We start from the raw sequence: 26,294 nt of genomic DNA, 5'->3' as shown, positions 1-26,294 counted from the left end.
ATTCATGATTATGACCTTTTGCTTCCCAAATTGAGATCCACAGAGAATTATTTGCCACAAGGTATTAAAAGGTTTTCCACAATCTAACTTAATTTTGAAATAAGTTTGAAAATTATCAAAGTACTGAGATTTCAATACTGTTGCACATTTCAGAGCCATTATTATGCTAATAAGCACTGTGACTCTCCACAGGCAGGATGTAAGTTGCCCAAATTTATTTGTGTAGATTCTCCCAAACATGTTTTTCTAACCCACTGCTCAGGAAACATGCAAATTGGAATCACCGCCTCTGTCTTTGATGTCTCTTTTCTTGGCTCTGTCTAGCCTGTTTCTCCCTGACTCTTCTGATACCTTAGCATGGGGGAAATAAAGCTCTCCCAAATTAAAAGTGTTTGTTGCCATAAACCAATGGATCTGAGATTATTTATGACAAATCCTTTAACTAAATGTTAGACTGTCCAAGAAATGGTTTTAAGGAGCCAGTTCTCACTAGGGAAATGTTCATTTTACTTTCCCAACCATTTTAACACAAAATACTAAATAATATCAGACAACATTACTCAAGTTTGAGAGGGGGAAGTCTGAAATTCATTTGCGTACCCCACTGGGACATTAAAATAACAAGGAAGAGTCTGAAAGTCCTTTAGGGCTGGAATGAATTCAGTAACCTCCCATTTCTTTTGGATTGCAAATCTGTGGCCAATTTTTTTGGCCCAACATTTTGAAGGACCCATTGCCTCTGTCCCCAAAGAAGATGTAGGAAAACTGGAAGCAGTCGCACACATCCTAGGAGACAAGTGATGCCAAATGAAAGCGGAACACTGAGTTTGCAGCAAGTCCAAAGAACAATGCAATAATTGAGCTCTCTCTGCAAACTCAGCATCGATGTACTCTTTGTAGAGCCTTTTAAATGTAAGGCCAACTTTTCTCAGCTACAGTCCTCCAGAAGAAAGCTGTCTCTTGGTTTAACTAAACCAACTCCATCACCTCTACATGATTTCTATGTGCTTGGAAACACATACAACTTGCAGTGATTACAAGATCCTCTTCTGTTGCCCAGACCCTGAATTATAACCAAGGCCACTTTCTCCTGTGTTAAAGAATTTCTTTCCCTATGTCAGCCTGAAAACCTCAACAACTGGGCTTTGAAAATGCTAATCTTTTAATAAAACAAGTGAAAAAAAAAAAGAGAGAGAGGAAATAAAGCAGATATAACAGTTTATAAACATTAATAACAACTACTACCCGTATTTCTTTTCTTTTAGGAAACTTAGAAAGTTTTTCTGTATTATTCCTTATTTCTCATAGTATCCACATGGTAGTTGGTTTTGGGGAAAACTATCACGATGTCTGGTCAAATGGGATTACTTAAACAATCTGCTTTAGACTTAAATCAGGAAAAGTTAATTTATTGATTTTTCAACCCAATGAGTTCATGATTTTGCCTTAAATGAGAATATAATCACCCCAGAGGAGATCAAAGAAAAACCAGATGAGATTATGTTTTTGTGAAGTTAATAATTTGGCTTCTTTTCAGAGGACTTACATAGGTTTTCACAGAATTTATAAGCTCTGCCATCTGGCAATCCAACTCTGTTGACAGAATTGTGAATAGGTCATATTAACTATGGCATCTACACAGTTGCATGTCATCAATGCCGTGTCTTTCTGAAGTAGAAATACTTAAAAGAGTTCATGCTTAGAGACTCTGATACTGGTAAACAGTGTTTTAACTAGCATTAAGTGGGTAGTTACTTTATATAAGACACCTTGCTGAGTATTTTACCTGCATTAGTTTAGCCTACCCTCACAGTGACCCAATGAAGTATATGTCCAATTTACTTGCATGTTATATATGAAGAAACTGAGCTTACACAGATTTAATAACTTGCACAACAGAAGAATTTTTTTCCAAATTCATTAGCAATTATTTAATTTGGGGGACCATTTTTTATGGTATTTCAAATCCTTTTAGAACGTTTATAATTAGTCAGATTGACTCTGGTGTTTGATGGTTGATCAGGCTATACCTCCTTTGATTTTCCACATAAAAACACATAGATTGCTAGTTTGTGGCACAGCTGAGATTTGAATCTGTGTATGGGTTTTCACTACCAGGGCCCTGGTCTACTATTTCAAGTGGTCTCCCACTACTAAAATGTAGAACATAATTAGGTAGAAGATAGTGTGGTGAGTGGTTCCTCAAAAAATTAAAGAATCATCATGTGATCCAGGAATTCTACTTCTAAAGCATGTACCAATTGAAAACAGGCTTGAACAGATACTTGTACCCCCGTGTTCACAGCAGCATTATTTATAGTATTCAAAAGGTAGAAATAACCCAATGTTCATTGATGAATGAAAGACTAAATGCAAAATGTGTTATCTGCATACAGTGTAGACTATTTTTCAGCCTTAAAAAGGAATGAAATTCTGATACATGCTGCAGTATGGATGAACCTTGACAACTGAAATAAACCAAACACAAAAGGACAAATAATACATGAGTCTACTTTATAAGGTATCTAGAACAGTTAAAGGGCTTCCCTGGTGGCTCACATGGTAAAGAATCCACCTGTGAATGTAGGAGACCCAGATTCCATCCCTGAATCAGGAAGATCCCCTGGAGAAGGAAATGCCAATCCACTCCAGGATTTTTGCCTGGAGAATCCCGTGGACAAGAGGAGATTGGCAGGCTATAGTCCATGGGGTCTCACAGAGTCAGACATGACTGAGTGACTAATATATGCACACAGAACAGTTAAAATCATAGAAACATAAAGTAGAATAGTGGTTGTCAGGGGCTAAGGGGATGAGGGAATGGAGAATTAATGTTTAATGGCTACAAAACTTCAGGAAGATTAAAAAGTTCAGGGGCTTTCCAGGTGGCTCAGGGGTAAAGAATCTGCCTGCAGTATAGGAGCCTAGGGAGACGCAGGTTAGATCCCTGGGTTGGGAAGATCCCTTGGAGGAGGGAATGGCAACCCACTCCAGTATTCTTGCCTGGGAAATCCCGTGGACAGAGGAGCTTGGTGGGCTACAGTCCGTGGGGTCCAGAGATAGATGGTGGTGATGGCTGCCCCTAGCTGTACCCCCTCAATGCCATTGAACTGTACACTTAAAAGTGGGGGAAATGGTACATTTTATTATATATGTTAGAAGGTTAGACACTCAGTCATCTCCAACTCTTTGTGACCCCATGGACTGTAGCCTACCAGGCTCTGCTGTCCATGGGATTCTCCAGGCAAGAGAATGGGTGGGCACTGGAGTGGATAGCCATTCCTTCTCCAGGATATCTTCCTGACCCAGGGATCAAATCCAGGTCTCCTGCACTGCAGGCAGATTCTTTACCGTCTGAGCCACCAGGGAAGCCCATATATATTATACCACACACACACACACACACACACACACACACAAAATAATCAGAACTTAGGTTTACCCTAAACCACAAAACAGTAGTATCATGTATGATCTACTTGGTAAGAAATGACTTAACAGTAATTAACTAAGCAAGCCTTCTGCTCTTCCTCAGCAGCTATAAAGCTTATACTTCGTTTTCGCTAAATAAAGATCAACATAAGTAACTAACAGAATGATTCTCTCAAGATCAGTATCAGATGGACCAGCATGAAACAGAAAGTGTCAGGATGAATTCCATCAAGAATAGCTTATCTCAAAGGACATCCACTAACATCTTATTCCTTAATTACCTTTGAAGTAAATCAAAACATTTTTTCCATGAAAAAGAAATCTTGAAATATTACTTGGGAAAATGGGTGCAAATTTTCTTCTCAAATGTATAATGGGAATAGTAAACACTTTTCCATCACATCTTGGGATTCTTTCAGCAATATTTTAAAATAATTATATTGGTTCATTTAAGTGCCCTAGATTCTGGCTCCATTTGATTATTTATATAAAAATACAGAGATCAAATATGATATAGGCATTAATGTTCTTGGATCAGTCAGTGCTTTTTGCCATTGTTTCTTGGTTAGAAGCCTCATAGCAATCAAATAAAAATTTTCCTTGTGCTCAGTCCAGAGCTATGAAAGGAGCCAAATCTACGTTATAGGATTTACTCATTTAAGAAATAACCAGAATGTCATAATTTTTCTTCCCAAAACTCAATGATCTTATAAAAAAATAAATTAATATGGCAATTAAATAACCCTTTTCATAATATACAAACTCATTCTCATCAGAATGTGGAGATACAGGCAACTGGTCATTTCCTACTTTGTCATTATTTGGACTTTTTCTTGTGCTTGAACTATTCTGTTATTACATGAGTGGCTTCCTCACATTTTCCAGGCTTTACCTCAGGTGTTACTTACTCGGGCCAGCTCTGGCCACACCCTATCTGAAGTCTCCTCACCATCACCCTGTCACTCTCCATAAGGTCCTCAGATCCTTCCCTTGGTGGCACTTGAACACTGTCTGAAGTTATCTGGTTTGTGTATTCATTAACTAGTTTCTTGTTTGCCTCCCACCCTTAGAACAAGAGCTCCGCAAAGGCAGGGAAGGGGCATCTTGTACCCTGCTCTGCTCCTCACAGCCGGCAGAGGCGTGGGCTCGTAGCAGATGCATTTGTTTTTCTACTTGTGCTTTACAACTCAGCATGTAAACGGACTCAGAGTCTTGCCCTGGGAAGCGCAGACATACTGTTATGCACAGCTCTTTTCTCTAAGGATGCTACTGTAGGCTCATCTGCTGGGGGCCAGGACAACAAAAGTGGTGACCTAGAGTGTATTGAAAGGAAAGCTACGATAAACCTAGACAGCATATTAAAAAACAAAGACATCACTTTGCTGACAAAGGTCCATATAGTCAAAGCTATGGTTTTTACAGTAGTCATGTGTGGATGTGAGAGTTGGGTCATGAAGAAGGCTGAACTCTGAAGATCAATAATGTGTTGCTAGAGAAAACTCTTGATAGTCCCTTGGACTGCAAGGAGGTCAAACCAGTCAATCCTAAAGGAAATCAACCCTGAATATTCATTGAAAGGACTGATGCTGAAGTTGAAGCTCCAATACTTTGGCCACCTGATGCTAAGAGCCAACTTGTTGGAAAGGACCTTGATGCTGGGAATGATTGAAGGCAGGAGGAGAAGGGGATGGCAGAGGATGAGATGGTTGAACGGCATCACTGACTCAATGGACATGAGTGAGCAAACTCCAGGAGATAGTGAAGGACAGGGAAGCCTGGTGTGTTTCAGTCCATGGGGTTGCAAAGATTTAGACACGGCTGAACAACCACCACCACAGAGGGTGTTAAGAAAGAGCTGCTTGCTCCTTCTGCCTAATTTTACTCCAACCTAGTTTTCCCAGAGCCCCTTAAAGTTACTTTTAAAGTGATACCTGCTTTCTCATTTGCCACAATTCCTTGGGGGAAGTAACTTTCTTGGGCACTCCATGAAATCAAGGGCTGGCTGGATTAAAGAAGATTTAGACCTCTCTATTTTCTCATTATCATGCTATCCTAGTACCTTAAAATGACACATACCCCTAACAAGTAACAAGCATGAAGCTGGCCTGTCTTTCCTCCTCTCTTCTCTGAGGACCAGCATCATGTACAACCTTAGCTATGAATCTGTAGGGACCACAGTGAACCAAACACATGAAACCCAAGTCTTTTTGTCTTCCTATTTTAGACATGGAAAAAATCAAGTAACACCCTCTAGATCCTTGACTTTACAGCTTGAAAGAGTAAAGCAAGGCTACAGATATGAGTAAAATTTTCTTAAGACCATTTTCAAACCATATAATTCCAGGGTTCCTCTGCAGTATTTTGTATAGGTAGTCATGACACATCTCTGAATTGATAATGAACAGCTGGCAACAAAGCATCTTGATCGGCCAGGTATTTGTTTTTTTTAAAGGGTTCAAACAAAAACTCAAAAACTAAGACCAGAGCAGACTTTTATTTGTTCCCCAGCCATGGCAGATAGCTAATTGTCCCCCTTCTTGTATAACAAAACAGAATGCCTTATTTTTAGAAGGTCATGGCCATGCAAGATAACTAACTAAACTTCTCAGTCTCCCTTGTAACTAGGTATGTAAGTGTGAGTGTAAGTGACAAGCAACAGGCAAATCACATCCTTAGAAGGAGTGGGCTTGGTCTCCCCGCTCTCCCCCTTCCCATGGCTGGGATGTGATGTGGTGCTGAGCCAGCCTGAGCAATGAGGGTGGCAGTAACACTCAGGCTATGAAGGGCTAGAAAGAAGCCAGCTTGTCAGACCAGAGTCCCTAACCCTTCAGAGTCACATCTCACCTGGATCACTTATGCCTAGATTGCTAACATGAGAAAGAAAAACACAACCATCTTCTTTAAGTCACTGTTAACTTGTAAGTTTCTGTTTTAGCAAAGTTTCCTTGATGGTTCAGATGCTGTTTCATCATTTTTGCAAAGTGCCTTTAGGATCTCAAAATGATGAACTTCTGGAGTTGAAAAAGAACTTCAAGTTTACTACCCTCTCCTCTCAGTTGATTGATGAGGAAGTTGAAGGTAAACTTCCTGAGCCACACAGGTAGCTGAGAGGAGGACTAGGGCTCAAATCTCCTGAATTTCCATTCATTGTTCATTTCCTTTGTGGTCCAATTAACAGAACTATCTGGAAATGATTCTGGGGGCTTCCTCTGAGGCACCTGGGCAAGTTACTAGCTGGGGTCCAGGGCCACCTTTTCCCCAGACAACCTAACAGCATATGCCTATAAGGCTGCTGTAAAGTTTCACTTTTCTCCAATGAAACTGATTCTTTTTCCTACGACCTAGCATTGTGGAAATTGGCAAGGACCCATAGGAATATGTAAGTTGGAAGCTCAGAAGGCACAAACTTGCCTCACTCCACTCTATAATATTATAAGTATTATTATTCACATGAAATTTGATAATATAAGAAATTTTCTGTACCAGGGGTAGGTTCATCTGTCAAGGGAGCAGCACAGAGAATTATAAATCATTTAGTTTCAAGGTCTTCTATTGAAACCAGGTGCCCACTCACAGCTCCCTTTGGACAAAGGGCATTGGTAGAGTCATGATTAAGAAAGCTGTCCAAGGTCCCATGGAAAGTGGAAGGTAAAATCCAGCTCTTAGCATGCAAGGTTATGCTCAGGCTTATCCTTGCATTTCTACCTTTTTTAAAGGTCTTATTGGGTTGGCAAAGAAGTTCACTCTGGTTTTTTCCTAAGATGCTATGGAAAACCCTGAAGGAACTTTGTGGCCAATTCAGTACATGGCAATTTATTTATGAAGTTAGGAGCTTATATCTGAATTCTGTAAGTTCTATATTTATATACAATTAGTGAACATTTCTCACCATCATCATTTTCATCAAACACTGGTGGTTTGCTTGAAGTGTTGGCTCCCATAGTCGAGTCTACCCAGACGTGGACCTTCCACTTACATTATTCCAACAGAAACATTCATCTTCACTCAAAAGGGGTCTGGAAACCTCAGCTAGGTATCTGGGAGATAAAAAGAAAAGGAATTCTTATGATATGGTGTACTAAAGTGTACCTGATTACAGACAGTAGCTGAAATTAAGTTAATCTGAACCTCTGCAGTAAAATGTTTCATTCTTGAAAATGACAATTTCCAAAATAACAGAGAACATCTAACATCTGGGAGCACCCACTACATGGCCTCATCAGAAGTGGACCTGGACTTATAAAGAGGGAGGAAAGCAAAATATTTTTCTAAGTGTGAAGACAAGTTTAAAAGGAGGTCAGCAGTGCTTTTTTAAAAAAATTACTTTAGGCCATGCTGTGTGGCCTGCAGTGTCTTAATTCCTCCGCCAGGGATTGAACCTGGGCCCCTGTAGTGAAAGTGCTGAGTCCTAACCACTGGACCACCAGGGAATTCCCAGCAGTGCTCTATGTAACACATATAAAAGAAACATTGTATTATGATTTTCTATATCTTTGAGAAAATAGGTTAATTATAAACATTTTTCGATGGGTGATCAAGTTAATTTTCAGTCATAAAAAGACATCCCCTCTTTCCTCTGACCCTGGAAGTTACTATAATATCAAAGGCACAAGTTCTGAGTTTGGGCTTGACCATGCCAGCAAATCGCAGAGTTTCATGGAACATATTTCTTTTCTCCCCTGAACTTGAAGATCATAACAGTCCTCACCTCAAAGACAAATGAAATCACATTTAATTTGTGATAATACTTAATGTATTTTCACAGTACAGGTGCTCAATAATTGTTGGCAGCTAGGAAGCTCGGATAATACGCAAGAGCTAAAAAGCCCTGAAAAGTGTATATTTACAGCTTTGATCATTTTTAACATAATTATAAAAACAACTTTACTTTCCTGGAAACTGGTATGGAAAGCTGACACTGATAATGGCTTTTAAATTGCCCATCTCTCAAGTGGGAGAAACAATGCCTTCTGCAGAAATCACAAGCTTAGATGCCTACAAGAGCCAGAGGGAAATGCAAATGAATGAGCTGGACCAGGGGGAAGATATTACTGCCTGCTGGGACACTGGCGACCTGCGAAATCCAGCCTCCATCAAAAGGATTGTTGCTAAAGTGCAAACACAGGCCCTGGGGCCAGATATTTAGGTCTACCCTGCAAAAGGATAAAAACCTAGATTTTATATAAAACAATATTTAAAAGTTCATATCAGCCATATGACTTGAGCATATCTCATGCATGGGACAAATATGGCTCATCAATTCAGTTCAGTGACTCGGTTGTGTCTGACTCTTTGCGACCCATGGACTTCAGCATGCCTGTCCCTGTCCATCACCAGCTCCTGAACCTGCTCAAGCTCATATCCATTGAGTCGGTGATGCCATCCTACCATCTCATCTTCTGTCATTCCCTTCTCCTCCTGCCTTCAATCTTTCCCAGCATCAGGGTCTTTTCCAACGAGTTGGCTCTCAGCATTAGGTGGCCAAAGTATTGGAGCTTCAGCTTCAGCATCAGTCCTTTCAATGAATATTCAGGACTGATTTCATTTAGGATGGACTGGTTTGATCTCCTTGCAGTCCCAGGTACTTTCAAGAGTCTTCTCCAACATGAGACAATCTGTGTGAGGCAACTAGCACCATGCCTGGCACATAATTTGCAAAGTATTAATATTAGTTATTGCTACTTTTATTAGTGCAATATTTCCTTATCATGTATTATTTTTTAATATGCCACCTGTTGATTTCCTCTTGAACTTTTTGCACATGACAGGAATACAAGTTAGAGTCAGAATAGAAAAAAGTGTCCCAAGTGAACCTGGACTAAGGATGAGTAATTGAAAAGGAATTTGAGTAGCCCCTATGCAAATCTAGAAGAAAAGCTCCTTTTCCTATTAGAGGAAATGTAAGTAAAGCCTTCATTTGGAAGGCAGACTCATTAAGGAAATGCTACTTTTCATAATGAAAGCCAACTGCTGGCAAAGTGCCTTCTGGACTTGAAAAAGCAGCATTAAATGGAGAGCAAAGACAGAGTCAGCAATTAGGAAGCAAGAGATTAAATAATATGGGGGAGGGGAGGGAGGGGCAGGAGGTAACAGGTGGTTGGAGGAAGCTCAGAGGGGATGATGGAGATGAGAGAGAGAGAGAGAGAGAGAAAGAACTCAACTGTATCTCTGGGCTACAAACAAAGGGTTTGTAATCCCTGAGGAAGAGAGTGAGGAAGAAGTGGGTGGGATACTCTTAGTATTTCCTTGCAGGCTAGGGAGAAGCAATGGAGTGCCCTGTGTGTTTCATTATTTCATTCAGAGTCCAGAATAAGTGGGGAATAGTAAAGGTTGAGCCACAGATGACATCAGAGAGGCTTAGTCCTAAAGAGAACATCAATTTTAAGGAGTTGTGATTATTAATATTGCAGACAGGGGCTACATTCTCTTCAATTTTGTGAGTAAAACCTCAGTACACATAGCTTTCACACCACACTCCAAGCCTGCCACTCTTAGATTTTTCTTCACATCTCAGGCTTTTCTCAAGTAGCCCATCTTCCCACAACACAAAGTGTACTAAGCACTGACCTTGTAACTTGTCAGGTCAGAAACAGAAAGAGGGATATGATCACAATTTGCCATATTTCCGAGTTCTGTTCTGATGTGCAGACAATTTTGTTTACCAAAGATCCAGTGATGTTCTTTAGTGTAGGAAGAAAATATGTAAACAGGGAACCACTCTTGTTTGGGGGATGGGCAGAAGACTTGGCCTATTGGGTTGTAGCTTATCCATTGTGTTTAATACACCCAATCCTGTCTAGAATCGTCTTTCTCTTTTTTCTCCCTTTGTAGATAACCAAACTGGTAACTTTCCCTCATATCCAGAAAGAAATCAACTTTTTCCTAGCAGGCAAATGGAGACACATCTTTTCCATTCCACTGAACAGGGCCCAGAAGAGCTACAGGCCTTTCCTACCAACCCCCACACCCTTTCCTAACCTGATATTAACTCTGCAGTGTTACATAAGCATCATTTTGAGATATCAAGGGGGCAGTCACCACCCATGGAAACGAACATCCTAGACAGAAAATATAAGAGAAACAGCAATGTGTCTTATTAAGGAAATGAAGGAGTTTCTAGATTCCCCCTTGACCTGGCCACTTATCAGATTATTAACTGTAGACAGTGTTTGACCTTTGGCCTACACTTTGTGAGGAGGTCAACAGGTGAGCTGCTCCAAGCAGCTCAGGCTCCCTAGGTAAAGAGGTGTCTTCTGCAGGAAGAACCTATGCTGTGATGCAAAAAAGGTGTAACTTCCGACAGAACCATCTAGTTTTATTCCCACAAGATATGCACAGACATAACTTATTTTGTTTGCATCCGAACAACAAAACTGCTTAAACAGAGGTAAATTTAGAAACACAAGAAAGAAAGAAAATATCCTGAAAAAAATCCAAGTTAACATCACTTGCAGTTAACTATTATTTATAATTCATCAACTTTTGCTTTATCATTTTTATATATTAAAACCTATAGGAAAATAGTTTTTCCACCTCAATCTTCATGCCAAATTCATTCCGCTTCATACTTCCCCCAAACAGCTGCGATTATGAATGTGATTGTATACATTTTACAGACTACTTTCTGTGATTTTACACACACAACGTGTCTTTTAAAATGTCACCTAAGTGACATCAGACAATAGGTATATTTTGCATCTTACTGATCATTACTTGTGCTATCTACAAGTATAATGTAGATTATACATTATACAGCTCTGATTTCTGCTTTTTAAGTGCTGCATAGCAGTCCACTGTATGACTCCATGGCACTTGGTATAAAACCATTCCAATTCTTCAGCTTTGGGGCAGGTGTGTGTGGGGGGGCGGCGAGAGTGGGGGGAATTCTGGTGGAGATGAAGCCAGCCATCAAAGGCAGTGTTGGCTTGTTTTGAGGCTGGATAAGAGTAACAAGCAGAAATATTGATACCTCCCACACTTACCCCGCAAATATTTTTTGAAGTCTGTCTGTGTCTCTACCTGAGCCAGAGGCTGGTGGACAAAGTGGAGTACACATTTCTAAGAAGCTAGGAATGGTCCCTATCAGCTTGTGGTGGGTCATCCCGACTGCCTGCTTTTGTCTTTTTTCTCTTTCCTTTCAACTTCCTAGCTTCCCACCAGTGCTGTTAGTATGCAGGTTTATTTAAAAGGAAAAAGATCTAGAGCATCACTCACCTAGCTCCGTTATCCCTTCACGCCTTCGGAGAAGCTCAGACTGGTGCTTCCACCCGGGGAACAGGAGCTAAAAGAGCAACTCTGAGCAAGAGGAGTGAGCCGGGAATGGAACCTACCAGCCTGCGTGCCCCGGCGGCCGGTGTGAGCGCCTGGCTGGGCGGAGGCAGGCGGGCACCTGCGGCTGGGCTGCCGAGGGGTCCAAGCGCCAGCCGAGCGCGCAGCTGCTCTGGGAGGGGTGGCTCCAGGGCGGAGGCCAGACGGCGGCCGGGCGGCCCCAGGCGCCCTGCTCCGCGGAAGCGGTCAAGCCGTCTCCTGGGTTCCAAGCTGCGCCGGAGGAAGGCGAGGAGGAGGACAGCGCGGTGGGGAGCTGGCGGCGGGGTTCCGCGGCGACTTGGCACGATCGGGAGCCGCCGGCAGGCAGAGCACGCCTCGACTTCCCGGACCGAGACCCGGTTTCCCTGAAGTGACCCCCTTCCCCGCGCAGGAAGCTCAGGCGGCGCCGGGGAGGAAAGTGGATGTGGGAATGGCAGATTCTTAGACTTCCTAAGGGATGTTACGAAGATCCAAGAGAAGGTTGAGAATTTTATAGATCCTGACCTGCAGGATCGTTTAACGATTCCGGTTTCACAGATTTCCCCGTTTCACAGCTGGGGAAATTGAGACACAGAGAAGGAAAATGCTTGTCCAGTGTAACAGAATTAATGGAGAGAACCTTTTCTAGACCCGGATCTCTTGGCTCCCCGAGGCCCCGTGTTTAACCTCAGTCCCACTCGAAGTTTCTTTGTTCTCTTCCATGGCAGCTCCCTCTATCTCCCCTCTGTAATAATCAACACGCTTGAAATAACTTCTTAACGTTTTCCCTCTGACTCAGGAGTCACACACAGTTAAGCCATTGGAGAATTGACACATAGGTTTCTTTTCTTTCTTTTCTTTTCTTTTTTTGGATTTTGAAGATCCCCTGGAGAAGGGTATGGCAACCCACTCCAGTATTCTTGCCTGGAGAATACCATGGACAGAGGAGACTGGTGGGCTACAGTCCATGGGGTCCTGAAGAGTCAGGCAGGACTGAGTAACTTACACTTTCACTTTTCATAGTTGCTTTACTGTATATAAAATAGATAACTCCTGGCACATAGGTTTCTTACGGAAATGACCAGGGTGTGAGAAGGTGGTCAGTGGTGAGGCAGGGAGACCAGAGGGTGTAGGTCTAGTCTAAGAGTGGGTTGGAAACAGTTTATATTCAAGTCAAGCGTTCCCCTGCAATGTGAAAATGCCAGCTCTGTGTTGCCAAAAATTCAGATTTTAAAAGAGAAGCTAGAAATGAGAACTTCTGTGTGAAATCTCCCGTCATTTATAAACATTGGCAAATTTTAAAAATGTTTAAAAACTATGTGGGTCCAACAAAATGTGTCTGTGGCTGAAATGTATTTTTTCAGACTCCACTTTTTAAAATTTGTCTAGATATAAAATTGCACAGAGTTCTGGAACCACCTTGAGGTTCAGTTTAGTTCAGTTCAGTCACTCAGTCATGTCCAAATCTTTGCGACCCCATGGACTGCAGCATGCCAGGCTTCCCTGTCCATCACCAGCTCCCAGAGCTTACTCAAATTCATGTCCATTGAGTCAGTGATGCCATCCAACTATCTCATCCTCTGTTGTCCCCTTCTCCTCCTGCCTGTAATCTTTCCCAGCATCATGTCTTTCCCAATGAGTCAGTTCTTTGCATCAGGTGGCCAGAGAATTGGAGTTTCAGCTTCGGCATCAGTCCTTCCAGTGAGTATTCAGGACTGATCTCCTTGCAGTCCAAGGGACTCTCAAGAGTCTTCTCCAACACCACTCATGGGTACAGTCTATCCTAGGAATGTAAAACTTGACCTAACCTTGAACTTCAACTGGCCTACTCTCTCCTTTGACAGTGGAGGTCCTGAGGAAGGAATTTCCTAAAACCCAAACAGTGAGTTGGAGGCAGAACTCTGTAGAAATTTACTTTATATTGCCAGCTCCTTATGAAAACCTGTTTGAGAGAGGATCATATGATGTAGCTGAACATTTAAAGTGGGATTTTGGTCAATTTCCAAAACAGGACAATCCAATTTAGAAAAAAAAATTTTTTTTTAAGAATTTATTTTGGAGGAAGGCATGTTATTTTTAAGGCACAAATCAGACACCTGACTGAAAATACATTGTTTTTACATAACATCTGGTAGTTTCCAAAATACTTTTGATTGTCTTCATGGCATTAGAGGGGCAGTACAGACTTATTGGACCTATATTTTTATCAGCCTCTCTCCACTAGGAGATAACAATATCCATTTTATCACTGAGAAAACTGAGGTTGCAACAAAGTGGGCTGCAACTAGAACGGAAGTCTCTGAAAGCCGATTTTGGTGACAGTTAGTATAATGAGCTTTGGAGTTTCCAGTTTTAGTAAAGGGTGTAAAGCTCACTCCTATCAGCTATGATTGATGGAGGATTAAATGAAATAATATATATAAAGCAGCATAGTATTCTTGCCTGGGGAATCTCATGGACAGAGCAACCTGGTAGGCTACAGTCCGTGGGTTGGAAAGAGTTGGACATGACTGAGCGACCAAGCACAAGGAACGCAGAGTAAGTAGTCAGAAACTGGCCACCTTAAGGCTGTCATTTTAATTAGCAGGCTGCCAGATTCTGCCCCAGTACTTTTCAGATATCTTTTGGCTTCCAGTGTGATGCAGTGGTTGGGACAATCCCTTGGAGTAGGAAATAGCAGCCCACTCCAGTATTCGTGCCTGGAAAATTTCATGGAGAGAGGAGCCTAGGGTGCTACAATCCATGGGGTCCCAAAGAGTTGGACATGACTGAGTACACATGGTTTGTAAATATTTTTTTGTCAGTACAGTAACTTTTTCTTAAAACTACTCATCAGTCCTAATGTATTCAGTCATGTAAAGGCTTGGCATACCCTGGGTTTTATAGAAAAAATATTGATCCTTATTCTTGTATCATATATAGTCTATCAAATGCAGACCTGTTTCAAAGAGCTGATTGTGTTTTAACCTTTTCTTTACTCATTCACTCATATTCTCTTGTCCTTATTCCTATCTTAAAGCTGTTTAAGGAGACTGCCATCAAGCAGTTAGTCGCTAGAGTAGGACACGACTGAGCGACTTCACTTTCACTTTTCCCTTTCATGCATTGGAGAAGGAAATGGCAACCCACTCCAGTATTCTTGCCTGGAGAATCCCAGGGACAGGGAAGCCTGATGGGCTGCCGTCTATGGGGTCGCACAGAGTCGAACACGACTGAAGTGACTTAGCAGCAGCAGCAGCAGCAGAGAGACTAACCCAGCCAGATACTTTTATGATCTTTGGAGCCCCCTCGTGGGTAAGAGAATGAAGTGACCAGTAAACCAGTGAGGAAGTCTTGTCCAGACAGATTCCCAGAATTTTTTTGTTTAATGTTTTTTTTTTTTTTTTATTGTGGTAAAAGTCACATACTATAAAACACACTGTTTTAACCATATTTAAGTATTCATTTCATCGGCACTAAGTACATTGACATTATTGTACAACTCTCACATCCTCCTTCTCCTTAATTTTTCCTAAACTGAAGCTCTCTCCCCATTAAACATTAAGTCCCCATTCCCTTCCCACCACCCTACCACCCCAGACCCCTGGCATCCTCCAGTATATTTCTGACTTTCTGAATTTGACTATTCTATTCTAGGTACATTGTATAAGTTAGATATCCAGAATTTTAAAAAAAAATGCTTTTTTTGAGTCATGGCTTATAACACAAACACTAATACTGTACCAACCCAACCATGACATTTTTGGCTTGAAGCTGTCCACTGGGTTCCACCACATTGATAATAAAGTGACACTTTTTTTCACCAGTAGGTAAAACCTTATTGCACTCATCTCACACGCTAGTTAAGTAACGCTCAAAATTCTCCAAGCCAGGCTTCAGCATTATGTGAACCGTGAACTTCCAGATGTTCAAGCTGGTTTTAGAAAAGGCAGAGGAACCAGAGATCAAATTGCCAACATCCTCTGGATCGTCAAAAAAGCAAGAGAGTTCCAGAAAAGCATCTCTTTCTGCTTTATTGGCTATGCCAAAGCCTTTGACTGCATGGATCACCACAAACTGTGGAAAATTCTTCAAGAGAGGGGAATACCAAACTACGTGACCTGCCTCTTGAGAAACCTGTATGCAGGTCAGGAAGCAACAGTTAGAACTGGACATGGAACAACAAGACTGGTTCCAAATAGGAAAAGGAGTATGTCAAGGCTGTATATTGTCACCCTGCTTATTTAACTTACATGCAGAGTACATCATGAGAAATGCTGGACTGGATGAAGTACAAGCTGGAATCAAGATTGCTGGGAGAAATATCAATCACATCAGATATGCAGATGACACCACCCTTATGGCAGAAAGTGAAGAAAAACTAAAAAGCCTCTTGATGAAAGTGAAAGAGGAGAGTGAAAAAGTTAGCTTAAAGCTCAACAGAAATCTAAGAACATGGCATCCGGTCCCATCACTTCATGGGAAATAGATGGGGAAACTGTGGAAACAGTGTCAGACCTTATTTTTCTGGGCTCCAAAATCACTACAGATGGTGACTGCAGCCATGAAATTGAACAATGCTTACTCCTTGAAAGTAAAGTAATGACCAACCTAGACAGCATATGGAAAAGCAGAGACATTACTTTGCCAACAAAGGTCCATCTAGTCAAGGCTATGGTTTTTCCAATGGTCATGTATAGATGTGAGAGTTGGACTATAAAGAAAGCTGAGCACCAAAGAATGGATGCTTTTGAACTGTGGTATTGAAGAAGACTTTTGAGAGTCCCTTGGACTGCAAGGAGATCCAACCAGTCCATCCTAAAGGAGATCAGTCCTGAGTGTTCATTGGAAGGACTGATATTGAAGCTGAAACTCCAATACTTTGGCTACCTGATGAGAAGAGCTAACTCATTGGAAAAGACTCTGATGCTGGGAAAGATTGAAGGCAGGAGGAGAAGGGGACAACAAAGAATGACATGTTTGGATGGCATCACTGACTCGATGGACATGAATTTGGGTAAACTCCGGGAATTAGTGATGGACAGGGAAGCCTGGTGTGTTGTGGTCCACGGGGTCACAAAGAGTCGGACACGACTGAATGACTGAACTAAACTGAAAACCTTATACTGTCCATTCTCTGCCAGTTGTTCCAACTTCATCTAGGGCTAGTCACTCCAGTGATCATGGCTTTCTGTAGCACATGCTGAGCTTGTCCCCACCAGGACACTTGAACGGCTCTTGTTCATACATGGACATGGTTCTGAACTCTTTATCAGTTAGCTCTCAGTTCACCTTTCTCTAATTGAGAGAAACCTTCCCTCAACTTCTTACCTGAAGTTGTTTCCCTGCCACTTTCTCCATTCCCCACCACACTAATTTCTTCCATCTTATCACTTATCATAACCTATAATTAATTTGCTCATGTAAATTCTTTGCTATGTTTTCCCCCATTGAACCCAGGCCCTGCAAGGGAAAGAATAGTATCTGTCTTATCTACTTATCTGCCATTATACATCAAATGCTGAACCAGTTTTTGATAAATAGATAGTATTTAATTATATACTTTTTCATCATTCTTTTTATTAATTTTTCTTAATAAATGCTCATTTAAAAATGTTTATGCTGTACAGTGTTGTGTTGGTTTCTGCCATACAACAGTGTAAATCAGCCCTAAGTATACACATGTCCCCTTCCTCTACAGCCTTCCTCCCACCCCCACCCCTTTCCACCCCTCTAGGTTATCAGAGAGCATCAGGTTGAGCTCCCTGTGTTATAGAGCAACTTCTTAATAGCTATCTATTTTAGATATGGTAATATACATGGTTCAATTCATCATTCTTTTTATTTCTTAGTCCAGGAGGAAAATATAAAAAAGATAGATTACCTGTCAAAGCAGTAACCATTCAGGATGTAAATGGACCTTTCAGTTCAGTTCAGTCACTCAGTCGTGTCCAACTCTTTGTGACCCCATGAACCGCAGCACACCAGGCCTCCCTGTCCATCACCAACGCCAGGAGTTCACCCAAACCCATGTCCATTGAGTCAGGGATGCCATCCAACCATCTCATCCTCTGTCGTCCCCTTCTCCTCCTGCCCCTAATCCTTCCCAGCATCAGGGTCTTTTCCAATGAGTCAGCTCTTCGCATCAAGTGGCCAAAGTATTGGAGTTTCAGCTTCAACATCAGTCCCTCCAATGAACACCCAGGACTGATCTCCTTTAGGATGGACTGGTTGGACCTCCTTGCAGTCCAAGGGACTCTCAAGAGTCTTCTCCAACACCATACTTCAAAAGCATCAATTCTTTGGTGCTCAGCTTTCTTTATAGTCCAACTCTCACATCCATACATGACTACTGGAAAAACCATAGCATTGACTAGATGGACCTTTTGGCCATATTTAAAACCGACAAAGACAGTTAAGACATGACAGCTGGACATTAGGATTTTTTGGTTTGGATGGAAGTGTAACCACAACCTGAGATTGATAGGTGTCCAGTGGGGGAGCCCCTGGAGAACACTGGTTACCTCTGGCTGAAGGTGCCAGAAGTTTCTGTAACATTTGATCAGTGTCTTGAAGGATGAATGGAGCATTGTTAGAGGGAGAGCAAGGCATTCCAGATCTGTAGACTGGAGGCATAAAAAGCATAGTTTTATGGGAGACATAGAAAAGATTTAGTGTGACTGGTGAATAAGGAGTAAGTAAGTATAGTGGGAGTAAGAGGGGATGGAAGAAAGTTCTGAAGAACCAAATACACTATGGAAAGGAGCTTGAAGTTTAAACATAATGGCTGTGGGAAGCCCTCAGATGTGTTAGGGAGGAAAATGGACCTCTTTAGAGTTGAATTTTAGTATGATTGCTCTACCCTCTCCCCCTAAGACAAAACTTGATTTTCTTTTGGTCTGATATGCAAATTATTCTGTTACTAAAAGGATAAGTTCTCTCTTGTAACAATAAGAAAATTCTCCTTAGTTTTCAAATAAATCATCAGATCCTAGCATAGTGCTTCAAATTTCAGGAGTTCTCAAATATTTGTTGAATGCAATTTTATGTTCAGTTTTTCCTGGTTTGTCCACTTCTACCAATTTAATCACTTGTAGAAACTCTGTGTAGTAGCCTGAAGTTTTCTTTTAGCTACTATCTTTGCAAAGACCCTCCATTTTATTTCTGAGTTTCATGAAATGAGTGACATTTGTAGTTTCTAAATGGCCTTTACAAATTCTGTTACCTCAAGTTCACAGTTTCTTTTAACAACCCATTCCTGCACGTTTTATCATTTGTGTGCAGTGGGACCAGCATCATGCTAGCAGCTGGAGACACAGAGCTAAGTAGGGCACCCCTGTTCTTGAGGAGCAAGCCCTCGAGTGAGTGAGTGCACAATACATATCTCACTGTCTTCACCACTCTGTCTGTGAGTGTGGCATGGTTTAACAGGTAGAGGGAAACGATAGGATGTAATGGGAACATTTTATATTTATTGTCATAAATAAAAAGATAGACATAGTATCAAATAGTTCCCTCATATGTGCTTACTTGAAAATAAATAACTGAAAAAAGAGAAAGAGAGGGAAGATGGGTGAGTTAAAACACGTAAGAAATAAACAGTCGTGGTGCCTACTGTGCATCCCCATTTGTGGGCTCATTTATTCCACAGCATTCACTGAGGCATGAATAATTTAACTGTCCCCCAGGGAACGTGCACAGGAGAGTGTTGTTGAGAAACAAATTTTGTTAGTGTCTGGCAGATCTGGGTTTGTGTCTTGAGTTCACCATCCAGAGCTTCATGCCCTTGTGCAGTTGTTTAGACTCAGAGTCTTTGTTTCTTGATCTGTGCAATATGGATGCTCGTAGTACATATTCCCAACGAGGATGGCAATGAATAAGTGAGATAATGTACGAAAGCACTTTTTGCCATGCTTAGTGCAGAGAGATACCTAATAATTACATTATTATTATTATTACTACACCAGATCTCTCTCTTTTGTACAAAAAGTGTGAAAGAATGCCCATCTCACTCCACTCTCCTCAGCACTGTTGGTTTGGAAGGATCATTATGGGGAGACCTGGTTACAAAACTGAACGTAATAGATACGTATTCTTAGGAGCTCATCATCTACTCAAACTTCAGGCAAATGAGTGGGCAGTTTCAAGTCTAGGGTCACTGGGACATGGTAACAGAAGTTAGGGTGCTTTGTGAGTACATATAATAAATGAAGTACGTGGTCTAATCTAGGGGTGGCAACAAAGGTGTCACAGGAGTGCGGTCGTCAGGTTCAGTCCTGAAGGTGGAGTACACAGTGGTTGTGCAAAGGGAAGGGGAAGAGAGTGCTTCAGCCCAAGAGAACAGCATGTGCAAAGCTGTGTGGGCAAGAGGGTGGGTTGTGTTCAAGGAAACCAAGGAGCTTCGGTGTGGCCAGGTTGCGAAGGAAGAAACAGAGAAAACAGCAAGTGCAGTATCCTGCGTGTGACAGAGGTGGCGTGCACTGTGTCACCTCACCTAGTCTGCACGACAAACCCATATATCTGTGCTGCTGTGTTCTGTCTTCAGAAAATGGAAACTCAAACTGTTTCAGCAAGTTTCCCAAACTCCCAGCTCCGGTTTACTACAAAGTCAGCATCCTTCCCACTACACCATAGGCACTATAGGCTTCTTCTCTGTATGGCGTGTGTGTATGTGTGCCTGTGTAGATACCTGTGTGTGACACAATTTTAATCCCTTCTTCTATATCATAAATACAGTAATCAGAAATATAGCCTTAAAGAGAGTGCATGCTCATAAAGTTGTTTTTAAGCCAGAAGATTTCAACCTGGCTTTTCTTTCTTTAAAAATAAGTTTGTTTATTTTTAATTGGAGGACAATTGCTTTACAATATTGTATTGGTTTCTGCCACACATCAACATGAATCAGCCACAGGTATACATATGTTCCTTCGTTTTGAACCTCCCTCCCACCTCCCACACCATCCAACCCCTTCAGCATGACACAAATTCACAATGATGTATTTCAGGTGAATTCCAAGTGTGAAATACACAAATACTTAAAGTTCATATGGTTTCAGTGAAAATCCAAGAAAGGGACTTATTATCCTTCATTACATATCCCTTGTTGTAAGGAGCAAGAAATAAAGATAATGATGATGATAATGAAAGAAAAGAAGAGAAATAGATTAAAACAACTAGTGGGAATTCCCTGGTGGTCCAGTGGTTAAGATTTCACCTTCCAGTACAGGGGGTGTGGATTCAATTCTTGGTAGGGGAACCAAGATCCCACATGCCCCACCCCCCAAAAAACCAAAGCATAAAAGAGAAACAATATTGTAACAAATTCAATAAAGACTTAGAAATGTGGTTCACAGTAAAAAAAATCTTAGAAAAATAAACTAAAACTAATAATAAATATTTATTTATCATTTTTATGTGCCAAGCACTGAACTCAGTACTTTATTTGCATCCTCTCAATGCTACCAAGGCCAATTTTCAGTCGTGAATACTAGGGCTTTAAAAGGTCAGATAGTTGGCCCAGAGTCACAGGACAGAAGCCCAAGTAGTCTGACCTCAAGGTCTGTGCCTTTCACCACTGTAGATGTTTTCTTCTGTGTGTGTGTGTGTGTGTGTGTGTGTGTTCAGCCACTAAGCTAAGTCATGTCTAGCTCTGTGACCCTATGGACGATAGCCCACCAGGCTCCTTTGTCCAAGGAATTTGCTAGGCAAGAATACTGGAGTGGGTTGCCATTTCCTTCTCCAGGGGATCTTCCTGACTCAGGGATTGAACCAAGGTCTTTTGCACATCCTGCATTGGCAGGGGGGTTCTTTGATGCTGCACTACCTGGGAATCCTTTCTTCTTCTGTATGACAATCTTAAATATGGATTTAGCATACTGGAGCTCCCTTGTCTCCTGAAACACTGATTGGGTTTAGCTCTGAATCTGTGGAGACATCATCAGCCCCTGCCTCAGATCAGACTTCCCATCTGTGAAATGAAGAAGTTGGACTGAGTTGTTTCTGTGGTCCCTTCTAGTCCTGTTTGTTATTCTGTGATTGTGGAACATGTTCCATGACCTAGCTAGAGTGACCAATGAACACTGCCCAGGACTTCAAGTGTTACTGAGATGTGGAAATTTCAGTCTAGGGAAAACCCGGACTGTTGATCACCTATTACAGTGCCTGCTACTTTGACCTCGCTATTCTGGGCACAAACAGTTTTTGGAGAGTTCTCTGAACTCCTTTGAACTGAGACTACCTGTTTCTTAGATAAGCTCTTGAAGAACTGGAGAGGAGAGTAGATTATTCAGAAGGACAGGGCCTGCTTTCTCCCAGGCATCCTACGCTTGAGTTGTTAGGATAGTTTCACCTTCTTTTCCTTTTACTTCAAAATTGTCGGTTAGTTTGTTTTGCAAATTTGCCTTTGCACTGACTCATTAGGAGTGCACATTGACAAGATTCAGTTCAGTTCAGTTGCTCACTCATGTCAGACTCTTTGCGACCCCATGAACCACACCACACCAGGGCTCCCTGTCCATTACCAACTTCCAGAGTCCACCCAAACCCATGTCCATTTAGTTGGTGATGCCATCCAACCATCTCATCCTCTGTTGTCCCCTTCTCCTCCTGCCCTCAATCTTTCCCAGCATCGGGATCTTTTCAAATGAGTCAGCTCTCCACATCAGGTGGCCAAAGTATTGGAGTTTCAGCTTCAACACCAGTCCTTCCAATGAACACCCAGAACTGATCTCCTTTAGGATGGACTGGTTGGATCTCCTTGCAGTCCAAGGGACTCTCGAGTCTTCTCCAACACCACAGTTCAAAAGCATCAATTCTTTGGTGCTCAACTTTCTTTATACTTCAACTCTCACATCTATACATGACCATTGGAAAAACCATAGCCTTGACTAGATGAACCTTTGTTGGCAAAGTAATGTCTCTGCTTTTTAATATGCTGTCTAGGTTGGTCATAACTTTACTTCCAAGGAGTCAGTTCAGTTCAGTCGCTCAGTCGTGTCCGACTCTTTGCGACCCCATGAATCGCACCACACCAGGCCTCCCTGTCCATCACCAACTCCCGGAGTTCACTCAGACTCACGTCCATCGAGTCAGTGATGCCATCCAGCCATCTCATCCTCTGGCGTCCCCTTATTCCTCTTGCCCCCAATCCCTCCCAGCATCAGAGTCTTTTCTAATGAGTCACCTCTTCGCATGAGGTGGCCAAAGTACTGGAGTTTCAGCTTTAGCATCATTCCTTCCAAAGAAATCCCAGGGCTGATCTCCTTCAGAATGGACTGGTTGGATCTCCTTGCAGTCCAAGGGACTCTCAAGAGTCTTCTCCAACACCACAGTTCAAAAGCATCAATTCTTAAGCACTCAACTTTTTTCACAGTCCAACTCTCACATCCATACATGACCACTGGAAAAACCATAGCCTTGACTAGACGAACCTTTGTTGGCAAAGTAATGTCTCTGCTTTTCAATATGCTATCTAGGTTGGTCATAACTTTCCTTCCAAGGACTAAGCGTCTTTTAATTTCATGGCTGCAGTCAACATCTGCAGTGATTTTGGAGCCCAGAAAAATAAAGTTTGACACTGTTTCCACTGTTTCCCCATCTATTTCCCATGAAGTGATGGGACCAGATGCCGTGATCTTCGTTTTCTGAATGTCGAGCTTTAAGCCAACTTTTTCACTCTCCTCTTTCTCTTTCATCAAGAGGCTTTTGAGTTCCTCTTCACTTTCTGCCATAAGGGTGGTGTCATCTGCATATCTGAGGTTATTGATATTTCTCCCAGCAATCTTGATTCCAGCTTGTGCTTCCTCCAGCCCAGCATTTCTCATGATGTAATCTGCATATAACTTAAATAAGCAAGGTGACAATATACAGCCTTGACGTACTCCTTTTCCTATTTGGAACCAGTCTGTTGTTCCATGTCCACTTCTAACTGTTGCTTCTTGACCTGCATACAGGTTTCTCAAGAGGCAGGTCAGGTATTCTGGTATTCCCGTCTCTTGGAGAATTTTCCACAGTTTATTGTGATCCAGACAAAGGCTTTGACATAGTCAATAAAGCAGAAAGAGATATTTTTCTGGAACTCTCTTGCTTTTTCAATGATCCAGTGAATGTTGGCAATTTGATCTCTGGTTCCTATGCCTTTTCTAAAACCAGCTTGAACATCTGGAAGTTCACGGTTCATGTATTGCTGAAGCCTGGCTTGGAGAATTTTAAGTATCACTTTACTAGCGTGTGAGATGAGTGCAATTGTGCAGTAGTTTGAGCATTCTTTGGCATTGTCTTTCTTTGGAATTGCAGTGAAAACACCTTTTCCAGTCCTGTGGCCACTGCTGAGTTTTCCAAATTTGCTAGCATATTGAATGCAGCACTTTCACAGCATAATCTTTCAGCATTTGAAATAGCTCAACTGGAATTCCATCACCTCCACTAGCTTTAGCCTCTTGATGAAAGTGAAAGTAGAGAGTGAAAAAGTTGGCCTAAAGCTCAACATTCAGAAAACGAAGATCATGGCATCTGGTCCCATCACTTCATGGGAAATAGATGGGGAAACAGTGGAAACAGTGTCAAACTTTATTTTTCTGGGCTCCAAAATCACTGCAGATGTTGACTGCAGCCATGAAATTAAAAGATGCTTACTCCTTGGAAGGAAAGTTATGACCAACCTAGATAGCATATTGAAAAGCAGAGACATTACTTTGCCAACAAAGGTTAGTCTAGTCAAGGCTACGGTTTTTCCAGTGGTCATGTATGGATGTGAGAGTTGGACTGTGAAGAAGGCGGAGCGCCGAAGAATTGATGCTTTTGAACTATGGTGTTGGAGAAGACTCTTGAGAGTCCCTTGGACTGCAAGGAGATCCAACCAGTCCATTCTGAAGGAGATCAGCCCTGGGATTTCTTTGGAAGGAATGATGCTAAAGCTGAAACTCCAGTACTTTGGCCACCTCATGCGAAGAGTTGACTCATTGGAAAAGACTCTGATGCTGGGAGGGATTGGGGGCAAGAGGAATAGGGGACGCCAGAGGATGAGATGGCTGGATGGCATCACTGACTCGATGGACGTGAGTCTGAGTGAACTCCGGGAGTTGGTGATGGACAGGGAGGCCTGGCGTGCTGCGATTCATGGGGTCACAAAGAGTTGGACACGACTGAGCGACTGATCTGATCTGATCTGATCTGATCCACTAGCTTTGTTCGTAGTGATGCTTCCTAAGGCCCACTTGACTTCCCATTCCAAGATGTATGGCTCTAGGTGAGTGATCACACCATTGTGATTATCTGGGTTGTGAAGATCTTTTTTGTACAATTCTTCTGTGTATTCTTTCCACCTTTTCTTAATATCTTCTGCTTCTATTAGGTCCCTATCATTTCTGTCCTTTATCGAGCCCATCTTTGCCTGAAATGTTCTCTTGGTATCTCTAATTTTCTTGATTACAGCACTGCTATTCCATTTGAAGAAGGAAATGGCAACCCACTCCAGTATTTTTGCCTGGAGAATCCCATGGATGGAGGAACCTGGCGGGCTACCATCTATGGGGTCACAAAGAGTTGGGCACGACTGACTAAACAACAACAAACAATTCCATTTGAAATGACCTCCACGGATGAAAGGAAATGGTTATGTACCAACACTAACTCCATTTTATTAAGCACCTGCACTTCAAAAGGCGCTTTGTGTGCACTAAATGAATTTTGACAACAGTGGTTCCAGATAGCTATTATTATCCACACTTTAAGGGCAAAGAACCTAAGACTCAGAGAAGATGAGTAACTTACTGAAATAAACAACTAAATCTAAACTAGAATTTGAACACTGGTCAGAGTCCCTGTTTCTCAGAGTCCCTGTTTTTCCAAATTCAGAGTCTCTGTTTTACCCATGCAAGTGGTGACTTCTGCTGTGCAAAACAGCTACAGTTTCTAGTTTATTTGAATATGGATGCTGCTTATGTTCTTGAAGATTCCAAGTGAACTACATTTAGACATCTGGCTTCTTGCTTTTAAACCCTGACTTTCCTGTACAGAAAAACGGGATCATTTCTTCAACAGTAAAGAAGCAAGTGTCTTAGATACTGCTGTATTTTTCCCCTACTTTGTAAATTCTGTTTCATTAGAACAGAGTTGCATTTCCAGTTCTTGTAAGAGTAAGTAAAGATGTATTTTTATCATTAGAATAAACAGACAGTATCAATGGAAAGTTTAAAAAGTACTGTTTCCATGGACTTAGGTAATTCAGGCAACAAGAAATAACATTTCAATGAATCTCAGCGTTTCAAAGAATTTACTTATTAAACTTCAGTTTTGAATAATATAAATTCCAAAATGTGTCTGTTTAAATCCAGTATATAATACTAGAAAATCCTAACTCTTAAGTATAAAAAAATAGATGAAAATATAATTTTGAAATCTAATCATTAATCAGCATTAGCACTCTTTTTGCAGTATCTAAACAAACAAAATCACAAAATTATGGCAGTGTTGCAAACATTTATTGTATGCTTACTGTGTGAATTTAATCCTCACAAAAGCCTATGGATAAATAAATTTTCCTCTTGTACTAACACAGAATCTAAAGTTCAGCCAGATTAATTTATGTGACTAAGAAA

General features: G+C 41.6%; 2 protein-coding genes across 5 annotated transcripts in view; one reads left to right on the top strand and one right to left on the bottom strand.

Moving 5' to 3' along the window:
• STK32A (serine/threonine kinase 32A) overlaps window positions 1–12,449 on the bottom strand; it is a 137,553-nt gene extending 125,104 nt beyond the window's left edge. Inside the window, exons 1-2 of the mRNA XM_086412236.1 lie at window positions 11,647–12,449; window positions 7,322–7,469 (exon numbers count right to left, since the gene is read on the bottom strand). Coding sequence (XP_086268362.1) covers window positions 7,322–7,373 — 52 coding nt within the window. The 5' untranslated portion in view covers window positions 7,374–7,469; window positions 11,647–12,449. The remainder of the gene's footprint in view (window positions 1–7,321; window positions 7,470–11,646) is intronic.
• PPP2R2B (protein phosphatase 2 regulatory subunit Bbeta) overlaps window positions 1–26,294 on the top strand; it is a 713,296-nt gene that overhangs the window by 38,388 nt on the left and 648,614 nt on the right. The gene's annotated exons all lie outside the window — the stretch shown is intronic.

This window comes from Bos grunniens, chromosome 7 (genome assembly GCF_055505025.1).
Source record: "Bos grunniens cultivar Pamir isolate PY7600 chromosome 7, Bosgru_T2T1.0, whole genome shotgun sequence".
NCBI lineage: Eukaryota > Metazoa > Chordata > Mammalia > Artiodactyla > Bovidae > Bos > Bos grunniens.
The sequence above is the reverse complement of the archived record's forward strand: the minus strand, read 5'-3'. Positions and strand labels throughout refer to the sequence as shown.